Genomic DNA, 12,529 nt, shown 5'->3' on the forward strand with positions numbered 1-12,529 from the left:
GAACCATCTTAAAATAGAATGAGCTTCTATGTGAGGGACTATATTTTCCATTGCTAACAGTATTCAAACAGAAATCGAGTAAACCTGTGTCAAGGGTAATGGATGTGGGATTTTTCCCTGGACTAGGTGATCTCTAAGGTCCCTTCTTTTGGTTCATCCTCTAAAGAGGTCACAAGAACACAGGCTGTTTCCTGTTGCTTTCTGAACTTTTGAGTAGTGGGTCACAATTGAGTTAGATAGGTGGGCAGAAGGAAACAGATCAGGAAAAGGAGATGGGTAGTGCTGGGAAGACCCCATTCAGTTTAGTAGATTGTAATAATAACTTGGATCCTTTTTTTCTGTAGGCTTGAAAGCCCCAACCACCATTACAGTAACTCTACGAGGCCAACCCAGTCGTGTCACTACACTGAGCCCAATGGGCACAGGAGCTGGCTCTGTAGAGGAGTCCACCTCTCAGGCTCTGCCTTCTACCCCACAGGTGAGTCTTACTTCTGAGAAAGGAAGTCCCATGTAGGTGGAGGGCATAGACCTACCTAATAATTATGCTTTTAGAGTACTCTAGCCATCGGTCTAATCTATCCTTCAGCAGCTATAGAGGAAGACTTTGCTGAAAATGTTCTCCATTTTTTCAGTAACCTTGCAGGTCAGGAGTTTACACAGATTTAGTCAATACCTCTTTTTGAGTTAAAAATAGGATAACCCTAGGAAAAAATATAAATGCCTCAAGTTAACCTTTTAAGTTAACTACCTTTTCCTGGCTTATTACAAATTTTATCCCTTCACACACCTTAATTGACCACCTTGTTCTTCACACATGGTATTCTACTTCCCAACTCTCTGTGAGTTTCATTCTTCAGTTTCTTCTGTGTTTACTGCAGTTCCATTGCTTCCTGCTTCTTCTTAGGATGCTATTTTTATGACCTTCTTTATGTGATCTGATCATTACTGTGAGCTTTTAATGTGAAATCTTCCAGATCACAGGATAAAGCTCAGGAAGGCTATCCACAGATTGGTGGCACCAGGAAAAACTAGATTGCACTCTAGTCTTGAACTCACTTGCTGGGAGCATGGCTCATATGGGCACTGTCCATTATTGTGTACTGTGCCTGGTTTGATTATTAAATAAGCTTAGTGGATGCTGCAAGTAGTTGGTGGTTGTCAGATGACTTCAGAAGTTTTCATAGGCATCACTCTTCTGAAATTCCTTTTTTTTGGGTAGAAGTTGGCATAATGATTCCTACCTGGCATCAGGTATGATAGAAAAGCAACACCCTTCACCCTGAGACCATCAAGAGAGGCCGTTTTAGGAAATGTTAATGAACTGATATAGGGAGTGATCTTGGCACTATCAGTCAGTCAGTATCTTTTAGGGACCTGCTGTGTTCCAGGCACTATGCTAGATCCTGGGGATACAGAGATAAAAATATAACATTCCCTAAGGAGCTCACATTCTGTTTGTTGAAACAATATACACACATCTATGTAAATACCAGCCAATTTCAGGGTGAGGGTAGGTGTACTTGCAGCTAAACTGGGTGGGATCCAGAGCAGCCTAATGTAGGAGGTAGCACTTGAGGTGAGCTTTGAAAGAAGCCAGGAATTCTAAGAGGAGAAGATGAGAGAGGGATGCCTTTCAGGTGTCAGACTGTGTAAAGGCAAGGAGATGGAAAATAAAACAAGAAAGGCAATTTGACTGGATGGTAAAGTGTGTGAAGGGGAGTAATTGATAATGAATTAAGAAAAGGTAGCCTGAAGTTAGATTGAGAAATGCTTTAAATGTTAAACTGAGGCATTTGTATTTTATTTTTGTGGCGGTAGGTAAGCATTGGGGCTTTTTGAGCAGGAGAGTGATATGGTTAGAATTGAGCTTTAAGAATATCAATTTGTTTACCTGTGGAGAAGATGGATTGAAGAGCAGAAATAATGAAGGCAGGGAAACCGATGAAACTATTGCTGTAGTTCAGGCGAAAAGTAGTAAGGACCTGTGAACTAGGGTGATGGTTATGTGCGTGTAAAGAAGGAGATGGATGCAAGAGAGATTATGTAGGTAGAATTGACAGGATTTGGCAACTGATTGCACATTGAGGGGTGAGAGAGGAGGAGGAGGATGAATTCAGGGTTTTGAACATGAGTGATGGGAAGCATGTTAGTGCCTTTGACGAAAATAGGGAAATTTGGAGCTGGGGTGAATTTAGGAAAAAGATTATGAGTTTTGTTGTGGACATGCGGAGTTTGAGATACTTATGGGCTATCCATATGGAAAATATGCAGTAAACAGTAACAGTTTATGATATATGACTAGAGCTCAGTAGAAACTAGAGCTGGATATATAGATCTGGGAGTCCTCTGCATAGTGATGATAATTGAAACCTTGGGAACTGACAGTAGTATCTAGAGGAAGAGCGAGAAGAGAAGAGGCCCAGGATAAGAGCCTCAGGTTATGCTCACTTTTATGGGATGTCCTATGTATGTTGAACCAGAAAAGGAGAATGAGAGGTTGAACTTAGGTGAATGGGTAACCATTGACAAAATTGAAGTCAGAAGGAGAGGAATGATTTTCAGGGAAAAGATAAATTGTTTTTGATATATTGAGTGAGCCTGGAGTCAGAAAGAACTGAATTAAAATCTGACCTCAGGCACTTAACTAGCTCTGTGACACTGGTAAATCACTTTAACCTCTTTCTTTGTCTCAGTTTCCTCTTCTGTAAAATGGGGATAATAATAGCACCTACCTTCCTAGGGTTGTTGTCAGAATCAAATGAGATAATTGTAAAGCACTTAGCGCAGTGCTTGGCACATAGTAAGCACTATATATGTGTTAGTTTAAAAAAAGTTTGGGGGACCAGTGAATAACCAAGAAAGAGCTGTCTTAAGGGCAGATGATCCTGGGAACCTATTTATATTCAATCTGTGAATTGGGCTGTTTTTTATAGAAGCAGAGACTAAGTAGGGCCTATCTGAAAACTAAATCAGGGAGCTTAAGTTAGCAAAACTATGCCATGATTACATGTCATGCAAGCTTGAGTCCCTTGTTTTCAGGGAGCTTTTCTGATGCTTTGGGCCAGCTGACTTGATAGCTCAGCTTCACTCTTGTCCTGAAAAGCTGAATCGAACATACTCCCCCAGCTGGTTTCACAGCAGAGCTCTTTCTGCCAGCATATCCCGAACTTCACAAAATGTCATAACCAGGAGATGCTAAGGGTTAGTGAGACTGTGACTGAAGAAAAGGATCTAGGTTCTGTTGGAACAATTGATCCTTGTATCAGACCATTGTGGGCTTGGTGTTTTCTAAGAATTTTAATACCTGGTGATTTGTGAATACTTGTGAACTTTGCTGCTTGCAACCATGTGTAACTAGGATCTTGCATATGGTAACTTTCTTCTCTATTGAGTAGTTTCAATCATTGAGGGAAATGGGAAAAACTTTGACTCAAGTAGGATGTGGGTTTTATGAAAGGTCTTGCTGAAGGACTCTGACTTGACTAGATTTTAAAAAATTTTAACTCTTGGTACTTTATTTTATTTTTGACTGGATTTTTATACTGCCTCTAAGAATGAGGATATAACTACTAACCTTAACTCCTGAATCCTCCACCTTACCCATAACTTTCTTTCCTGAATTGTAGAACAAAGGTTTTTATTTCAGTTGGCTAAGTCTTGACTTTGTGCTTTCTTTCTTCCTCCTATAGCGATTGCCACCAGCTCCTTGAAGACCCCTGTGTAACATTTCCACTCTTGTTGTCTGTGATGGCTGCCTTACAGCAAGCCCGAAGGCATAGAGACTGCTTTGTGATGTTGCCTGCCTTCTTGAAGACTTCCTTTGAGACTGTCATCCTTGTTTGCCTGCTCAGTCATCAAGGATAGGCATCTGAGTCTTATAGAGCCACTGGGCTACGTAACCTCATTATTCAGCAAATGCAATACCATCCTCTGGAATCTGCAGGTTTTGGCCTCCAGGCCATTCACTTCTCCTCTTCCCTTCCCCACCCTGCCCTCAATCCCCCCTTAATGCAGGGGTTCGTACACTTTATAGACATCATCACCACATGGGATTAGAAGCTCTGAGAGGAAAAAACTTCTTCCCCTTTAGAGGGGTTTATAAGGTCAAAAGCAAAAGATGACTTCAGTAAGAAGCAGTGGCTTCCATGATGAGATACCAGCAAAGTCACTCAGGTGATAGCCAGTCTGGTAGTCAGCCCTCTCCATCAGCTGTGACTGAACATGAGTGCAAATGTTGCATTTTTAAGGTTAATAAAGCTGTTTATCTTTGAAGGGCTCTGTTGCCCTCTGTGGCAAGATTGGGAGGAGACTGTGTATAAGGATTAGAGGAGAGAAAACCTAGTTTCCTGACCCTGCATATGGTCATGAAGGCATCCCAACAGGTTTTCTTTGCAGTACCTTAAGAGTATAGGGCAATAAACTCCACACAGCTCTCTGATCTAGAAGTCAAACCAGGATCCCTAGAGACCTGAAGACTCGTTTTCAAACCTGTCGTAATGAAGATTATGAGGACTCAGTTAACATCTCTAGGCCCTTCTGATTCAACCCATCTGTCTGCTGAGTAAGCAGCAGCACCTGTGAGGTGAGGGTAGTGCCACCCAAGGCCTATTTCATTTCACTGTACATTGGACACTTCCAGTAGGTAGAAGGCTAGCAAGTCAGGAAGGAGTACAGAGTAGGAAGTAAATAATGGAACAGCCTCAGGGAGCAGTAGTAGGCAAGTTAACTAATATTCTTTGCATCCCATTTAACTTTTACTCAAGCATTGGTGTTTGTTTGAGTTGTGGAGGGACAGGTTATTAAGCCTCAGGAAGTATTAGGCCAAATGAATCAGAATAGGGATTGTTACCCATATTTAGCAAAAAGGATGAGAGAAACCAAGTTAATCTCTGCTATCTGGGTGCTATGGAGTTTAGCCCAACATGGCAAATTCTGGACACCTCATGAAGTATATGGGAGTCAGGAAAGCCACTCCTTCCTCTCATTTTCTAGGTGGCTACTTTTTTTTTTTCTCATTTGGAAGTTGGAGATTATTAGCCCTGGAGATAGTTAAATAGCCAAATGATAACTGTCAGGCCCAGCTCAGTAAGCAGAAAGGTCTCTGGGGAAGTCTCATATTGGAAATGGAGACCACCTTCTTCCTAAGTGCTTGACACTGGAAAGTGATGTAGTTTTGATATGTTATCTCCTTTTCCTCTCCAACTTCCCTAACAAATTGAAGTGAACCAGCCTTTTGATGCTCCAGCTGACCTACTTATTTAGTGATTGCAGGGAGTGGTGGCGGCAGCAGCAGCAGCGTTGGTGGGGATGTTCACATCCATTGGTATATATAGTCTGCCAGGTGGAGGATGGTGTTTCTGGTGTCTCTTTGCCTGACAGATTGAGAGCATGAGCAACTCCATTGAATTAGGGCTCTGCTTTTCCTTTGGAAAGGAGCCCTCCAGAATAGTTCTCAGTTGGCCACTCTTTCTCGGGCTTCTGGGTAGCAAGTGGGCCCTATAGTTTTGCTCATGTTTTGTTAACATTACAATACACAGAACTCTTCAGGTGTGCAGGTGGTATGCTAACCTCCTGGTAGCACTGAAATGCTGAATAAGCAGAAGACAAAGCTTAGGAGCATTTGGTGGAGGCAGGCAGAAATCCTCCATGGAGACAAGTATAAAGCAGGAGATTTAGGTGACAGCTATCCAGACTATCTAGAATTGGTTTCTAAGCCAACTATCTATTCCTTTCATGACCCAGGAAAGATCTGTAAGTTGTTGGAGAACATTCCCTGATATAATTAGCTCAGGGTACTGCTGGAGCCAAAAAGGTTAGTCAAATGATGAGCACCAGTCTGGACAGTATAGAAAACAAAACATTGTTAAGCCCCTGTGCAAAACTGATTTATCTGTACTTGGACAGTTATCTTCCATGTTTCTTGTTGATGTAGCTTGAGAAAGACATGACAGAACTAGAGAAAATATCATAGGTTTGATAAAAAATCAGTGTTCTCCAAGTTGGAGAGCAAGGTTAAAAATATGACAGTTGAAGTCTATAAAATTGTGAAGGGGGGTGTGAATTGTCAGAAGGATAGACTCCTTTTAAAACTGGAATGGAGTGATTAAAAGCAAATACCTTTTAGCACAACGCAGAATAAGCATAAGGAATTTATTACTGTCTATAAGTGGTCCTACTCATATATAATTGGGGATCAGGAATAGCTTAGGTAAATGCATGGAAGATAGGTCTGTTGTGTCATTAAAGAAAATAAGAAGTGCTTTGGAGGGCCTCCCTCAAGATTGAGGGAATATCCTTGGGAAGATCATGTACCCTGGCTGGGAACTGGGGCTGACCTAATGTGGCAGTTCTTATGTTCTGTTAACAATAAACTGTGGCGTGCTGCTAACTTATTTTTTGAAATTATTTAATTTTTATCCTTATAAAAGCCCTGTGATTTAGGCCAGGAAGGTATTATTCCCTTTCCACCAGTGGGAAAATAGGATCACAGAATCTGATTTGAGAAGAAACCATAGGGACCTTCTGTACCAAAAATTTCCATCTCTAGTTTTTCCATCTCTGTAGTTAAAATATGTTATTTGGAAATGTATCCAATACTTTACAATATGCTAGTTATGGTTTTAGTAGGGAAGAGTTTAGGTATTCTAGATACTTCGGTATAGCCAAAGAAAACATTACCTTTTTTGTTTATTATAGCTCCCTGTTAATACCTTTTGAACTCACAGTGTGATAAATCCTCCAGATCTTTCAGAATTACTATTGTCTAGTAGCACTTTTCCTCTCTAGTATTACTAAAGTTTTTTTTCCCCAGCTTCCTGTTATTATTCATAAAGCTTTTGGTAATACAATATAGTAATTTCCTGAAAACATTGTGTCTTGTTCAACAGCAGAGGGTGCTTTTGTATTACTGTTGAAACGGGTTAAATATTCTCAAGAGGAACTTGAGGAGGCTAATGGCATTTTGGGAAATATTCAAACTTTATGGGTGAACAAGAGGCACATTGTCAGACTTGGTTCCAAGTTGTAGAAATGCCAAATGATGGAACTTGAATCTAAGGCTGACCCATTCAGAATCTTAATTCTTAAACTCTAGACAAAGTATCAGCTGTGCTGAGCAGCCTCCTGGTGAAGATACCATACCTGTTCCTTAGACCTTCACTTGGGGGAGGGAGTGGTGGTGAAGATGAATAAACTGAAATCTAAGAATCTGAGGTGGGCTAGGCATTGCTTTTGTCTTGTGCATTGAAATAGTATATATCCAGATAGGACTAATTTCTCACACTTTTCCTTTAGAGTTATAATTTCAGGCTTGTGAACTAAATTTTATGGAGCTCTTCCATCTCACTGACCCTAGTAATACCTTTAATTTTCCTTGGGTGAAGATGAAGGCCCCAAGAGAGATTTGGCAAATGCCTTGGATCTCTGGGAAGGAGAGAAGGAAAGAGAATGGGAAGGGGTGGAGCTGGATGCAAAATTAAAGTAGATGTGCTTTGGTACCCTTCCTGCTTCAGAGTCCTCTGGCTAAACCAAAATCCCACACCTCACTCCTTACCTTAATCTCCCTTTTTGCCTTTTTTTCAGGACTTCATGCATCAGAATTGTTTGATGTACCTTCTTCTTACTCCTAAATCCCACTTCTTTCAAAACTTCCATAGTAGTAGGTGTTTAGAGAGTCTGATTAAATTGTTAGAAGCCTGCAGGACTTCAAAAGTTATATTGTTTCGTTTAGTCACAGGTTCAAGTATTATATTCCCAGTAGCATGATTGTGAATTATGTGGTTTTCCTGCTCTTGTATTCAAGCCTGTACGTGGCATTATTATATTGTTTTTAATGTCTTCAAAGATAATTGTTTATATTTTACTGATTTTCCATCTGTTGCCCCACTGCTCCAGAAGCCTTATAGGTGAGGGATTTTCTTATGCTATTATATTAATTTGGGAAATATCTTGCTGAGCCTACTGTGTACAAGGAGTGGTAGGGAATGCAGAGGTTAATGAGATGAAATCCCTGCCCTTGCGGAACATCTAGCCATCATATACATTCTGACATGAGCTTACAAGGAGATTTCTAATTCAATCCATTGGTTTTTTTTTTTGGGAAGCTTGCTTTGTAGGAGGGAATTTCATTCTAAATTCCTTTACTAAAAGGCAGAATGTTAAAGGGCAATAAGAGAAGTCACACATTATGTTGGTTCACAGGACAGAGAGACTACTTCCAATTGGGTTCTGGAAAGCTCATATGGAGGAGGGGCCTTTTGAGTTGGGTCTTGAAGGATAGGTAGGATTGGGCAGCCAGGTTTGTGGAATCTTGCTTTGGAAGGAGGGAAGCAATTCCAGCAAGTTCCTCACACCACTGTCTCACCACTATCTGAGAGGACACCACCCTGAAACCTAATCCTTCGGCTTGTTGATAACCTACCTGAACTCAGTCCTTAATGATTATCAAACTCACATGCTGTCATATGCTCCAGTGATTCTGAACCCACAGTTATTATTCACACTTCATTCTGTCCTCCATTACCCAGTCCCTTACTGCCTTCACCCTCAACCCAAACCCTCTCATGTCTCACTTTGAAGCTACCCATCCTTTTCACTGTACCCTTCAGAATGCCCGCTCCATAGGTAACAAATTTGTTTTCTAATCAATCCACTATCCCGTTCACCACAGGTGATTTTCCAGATTTTTTTTATCTCTCCTCAAGCCTCCCATAACTTTATTCTAATCCTTCCACCTCATCTGATAACTTGACCTAATAATATTTTACTGAAAAAATTGAGACCATTTGCTAAGAATTTACCAATCCCTGTGTTCATCCTTAGTAGCCTCATGATAGTTGGATTCAAAGGTATCTGGGGTTGATGAATTTATAAAGGGATTTACTTCCCTTTGTCATCTTGGATATAAACTGGTGTTGTCCATAACTGCCATGGGCCACTCAGAATCAGCTTGTAGTTCTCAGAAGATCCATCTTCCAAGGACAATTTTGTAGGCTCTTATTTCTTAGGATCCCAGGGACCTGGGTAGTTGTGAGACAGGTTCATATTTCCCTGTGCATATGAATATTTGTAAGTTATCAATAAACTCCATAGATTAGATTAAAGCTGTGTGAGACAAGTCCATTTCTTGAAATCCTAGCCTAGGCTAGGGAAGGAACAGGAAGGTGGTTGTCAAAGCTTCCACTTAGCTACCAGGTATTATTGGACTAAGCTGGTTCTTGCTTTGCCCAGGCATACTTTCTAACTCTAGCCCTCCAACCAGTTTAACCTTTTGATCAACTTGGTATCATATCTTCCTTATTAGACTTAAGTTTCTTGTGGGCAGGAACTATACCATTTTTCATTTTTTTTTAATCCCTAAGTTCTAAAACCATTAGCCTTAGAAAAGTTCTACTCTAATGTCTCATTATAGTATGGAGGTGACCAGAACCATAACTAGCACAGAGTCAGTCAATAAAGATACTAAGTGCCTACTATATGCCAGCCACTGTGCTAGACAGGAAGGATCTGAAGAAAAAAACAACAGTCCCAGCCCTCAAGGAGTTCACAATCTAATGGGTGAAGACAACACATAAAAAGAAGCTGTAAAGGAGGAGAAATGTGGGTGGTTGGGGGGCAGGGCAGGGGTGGGAAGAGGGTACCCTGTACTTGTGGGTGGGAAATTATCTGAGGAGATATTAGTTTCAGAGTTAATTTTATCTTACAGAATGATGAGTTGCTGAAGATCATGAAATCTCCAGAGCAACCTGGTGGGAAATGAATTGAATGCCCTGGGTGATCTCAAATAGAGGATCTGGGAGCATCTCCCTGATGTCCAACCTCTCTAGCTTCAGTCAGGGAGGGAGGGATCCAAGGAGCAGGTGGTTCTGAAAGGGCTTGGGTTTTAGAATTGATTTATCTTGCAGAATGATGAGTTCACAAAATGAAAGGGGGCTTTGTCCCAGGGCTCAATATTACCTGGGGGGATATGCTTCCCTGAGGAGTTTACTTCTTTTCTCTGATGACCATTGTTTCTGTGCCTCACTTTGTAGCCCCTCACTAGCCTATACTGCCACACAGGTACCATCTTAGAGATCATCTCACTGTCATGCCATTCTCCAGTGCCCACCTTTTCCTCCAGAGTTCCTGCAGAGATGAGAGCTAGACTTAAGGCTTTTCATATAACTGTATCTCTTTCGTGTCTCCAACTATTTTTGCCTTAAAATGGAAGAAAGAAAAAGCTAAGAAAATGAAATCTGAATGATTCTACTCTGTTGGAAAGGCTTTGATTGAGATCCTAGCTACATTGGGTCTGCTGGAGACCAGCCAAGATGGTGGAGTAGAAGGACGTAATACAGTTGAGCTCTCCCCTCCAATGCCACAAAGATTTAGAGAACGCACCAGAATAAGTCCTGATGGGGAAAAAGAAGAAAAAAAATTACACTGCATAATTTTTTTTCATAGCTGTCCCATGCCTAGGGAGACAGACAAAAATCTGTGGACATTAGGAATAGGATTTATCTAGGAATGGCCACATACAGTCTTCCAGAAGGGGGATTGAACAAAGTCCTGATTGCATTTGTGCACAAGGGGCAGAAGGATCTGCCTTTTGTTCAGGGAGCAGGAAGAGGTGCCAGTTGTCATCTCTGTCACTCATTACCTAGTGTTGGATCACAGATTCTGTGCAGATTTGAGATGAGGACCTGCACCTAGGTCCAGGGACAAGAATGTTTTGAGGACCTTAGGCTGTAGCTGAATAACCAAGGTAGGAAGAGGAATATGCTAGGGGAGAGAGGCAGAGAAAGCATGGGGAAGATTGTTTTACGTAATTGGGGCATACAAGTAAAAATAGAAGAATATATATACACTTGTGGGTACAGAAAAACATTTCTATCCACAGAAATAAAGTGGGAAATAGAGGGGTGCAATAAGAAGGAGGATAGATTAAGAGAAGGATTATTACTAAGTAAACTCTAATCACAGGGTGATTATAGAAGAGGGGTTTAAAATGAAAGAAAGGATAAGAACCCATGATTGGGCTCCAGGCAAAGAACTGATGCAATGACCAACCATGATTTCAGCAAACATGATAAAACTTGGTATTCACTTCCTGACAATGATGTGAGGGACTTAGGATGCAGAATGAGCTATACATTTTCACATGGATAATATGGGAATTCACTTTGCTTGACTGCATATTTTTAGTAGGGTTTTTTTAAAGACTGGGAGGTGGGAATGGAAAAGAAATACTTTTTAATGGAAAATAAAAATTAAAAAATTCTGTGTCTGCTATCTAACAAAAAGCCATATATATGGAAACTTGTGACTAATAGGGTGATTACTAGATGAGGTATTTCTTAAACCATGAAAAAGTCATGAAAGAAAGAAAAATGCAAAATGGCCCTCAAAGTTCTATGTGATTCCTTTTTTTTTTTCAGTGTTAGTAGCAGAGTTGCAAAAAAGTTCAGAGGGTGCTAAGAATTTCACTATTTTTCATTTTTCTGTAAAACTGACAGCTATTAGCATTAAGCATGAGATCCTTGTTCAGTAATCATTGAGTTGACATTACTAGATGAATTAAATTGTATAAAGATTAACATTCATGATATAAATGGAACTAGAACACAAAAGCAAGTTGCCTCTGAAAATGGAAGGGTGGGTCACAGGCTCTTTCTGGAAAAGTAAACAAAGAAATCATTCTCAATTTGACTCTACATGGGCTTCCATGTTCACAGTGTGTCTTTCTTTAAAAGAAAAACATTTATTTTTTATATTCAATTTTTTTCATTTTAAATTCCAAATTCCCTTTCCCTAATCCCTCCCTCATCTGTTGAAAAGGCAAGCAACATATCAACAATACATGTGAAGTCATTAAAAACATTTCGATCAGGCTATAAAAAAAAGCAAGAAAAATAAAGTGAAAAAAGTATTCTTTGATCTGCACTAGAGTTCAGTTTTTGTTTCTTGTTTTTTGCCTTTTGGAAAGCAAATGGGGTTAAGTAACTTACCTAAGGTTACATGGCTAATTTTTTTGTGTTAAGTGTCTGAGGCCGGAACCAAACTCAGGTCCTCCTGACTCTGGGGCCGGCGCTTTACTCACTGTGCCACCTAGCTGCCTGCCCTTCAGTTTTTTTTTTAATGTAAGATTTTTAATGTTTCAATCAAATGCAATCAAGTTGAAATACATATAATAGAAATATGTCTTCTTGGGTGCTGTTGGTTTGGAACAAACAATAGCATCCCTTTACCTTGGCTTGTCTGCAAATGCAGTGTTTGTTGAGAATCAGCTTTTTATAAGTTAACATTAGACTACCTAGAAAATCCTATATACAGCAGCAGATTTTCAGTTGGTTTGGACATTTTGTACCAAGAAATTTGACAAAATTACAAATTCATGTATTTGTGTCTCTGATCTTATAAACATTGTGCATCTGACAAGAAATTGTATAGTATAACTGCAAGTTATTCAGAAGCACTGATGAACAACATATATATTTGCTTTTTGGAGGGGGGAAGGTAGGACAATTGGGGTTGACTTGCCCAGGGTCACACA

General features: G+C 40.2%; 1 protein-coding gene across 11 annotated transcripts in view; it reads left to right on the forward strand.

Annotated features, from left to right (window-relative positions):
* Positions 1–6,392, forward strand: part of KANSL3 (KAT8 regulatory NSL complex subunit 3) — a 39,082-nt gene extending 32,690 nt beyond the window's left edge. For all 11 annotated transcript variants that reach the window (XM_069071915.1, XM_069071917.1, XM_069071913.1 and 8 more), the window contains 2 exons: positions 345–478; positions 3,690–6,392. In XM_069071915.1, the coding sequence (XP_068928016.1) occupies positions 345–478; positions 3,690–3,710 (155 nt within the window). In that variant the 3' untranslated portion in view covers positions 3,711–6,392. The remainder of the gene's footprint in view (positions 1–344; positions 479–3,689) is intronic.
* The last annotated feature ends 6,137 nt before the right edge of the window (positions 6,393–12,529 follow it).

This window comes from Petaurus breviceps, unplaced genomic scaffold (assembly GCF_028583685.1).
Source record: "Petaurus breviceps papuanus isolate PSGF00001 unplaced genomic scaffold, PetGlider_PUasm1.0 90845, whole genome shotgun sequence".
NCBI classification, from domain to species: domain Eukaryota; kingdom Metazoa; phylum Chordata; class Mammalia; order Diprotodontia; family Petauridae; genus Petaurus; species Petaurus breviceps.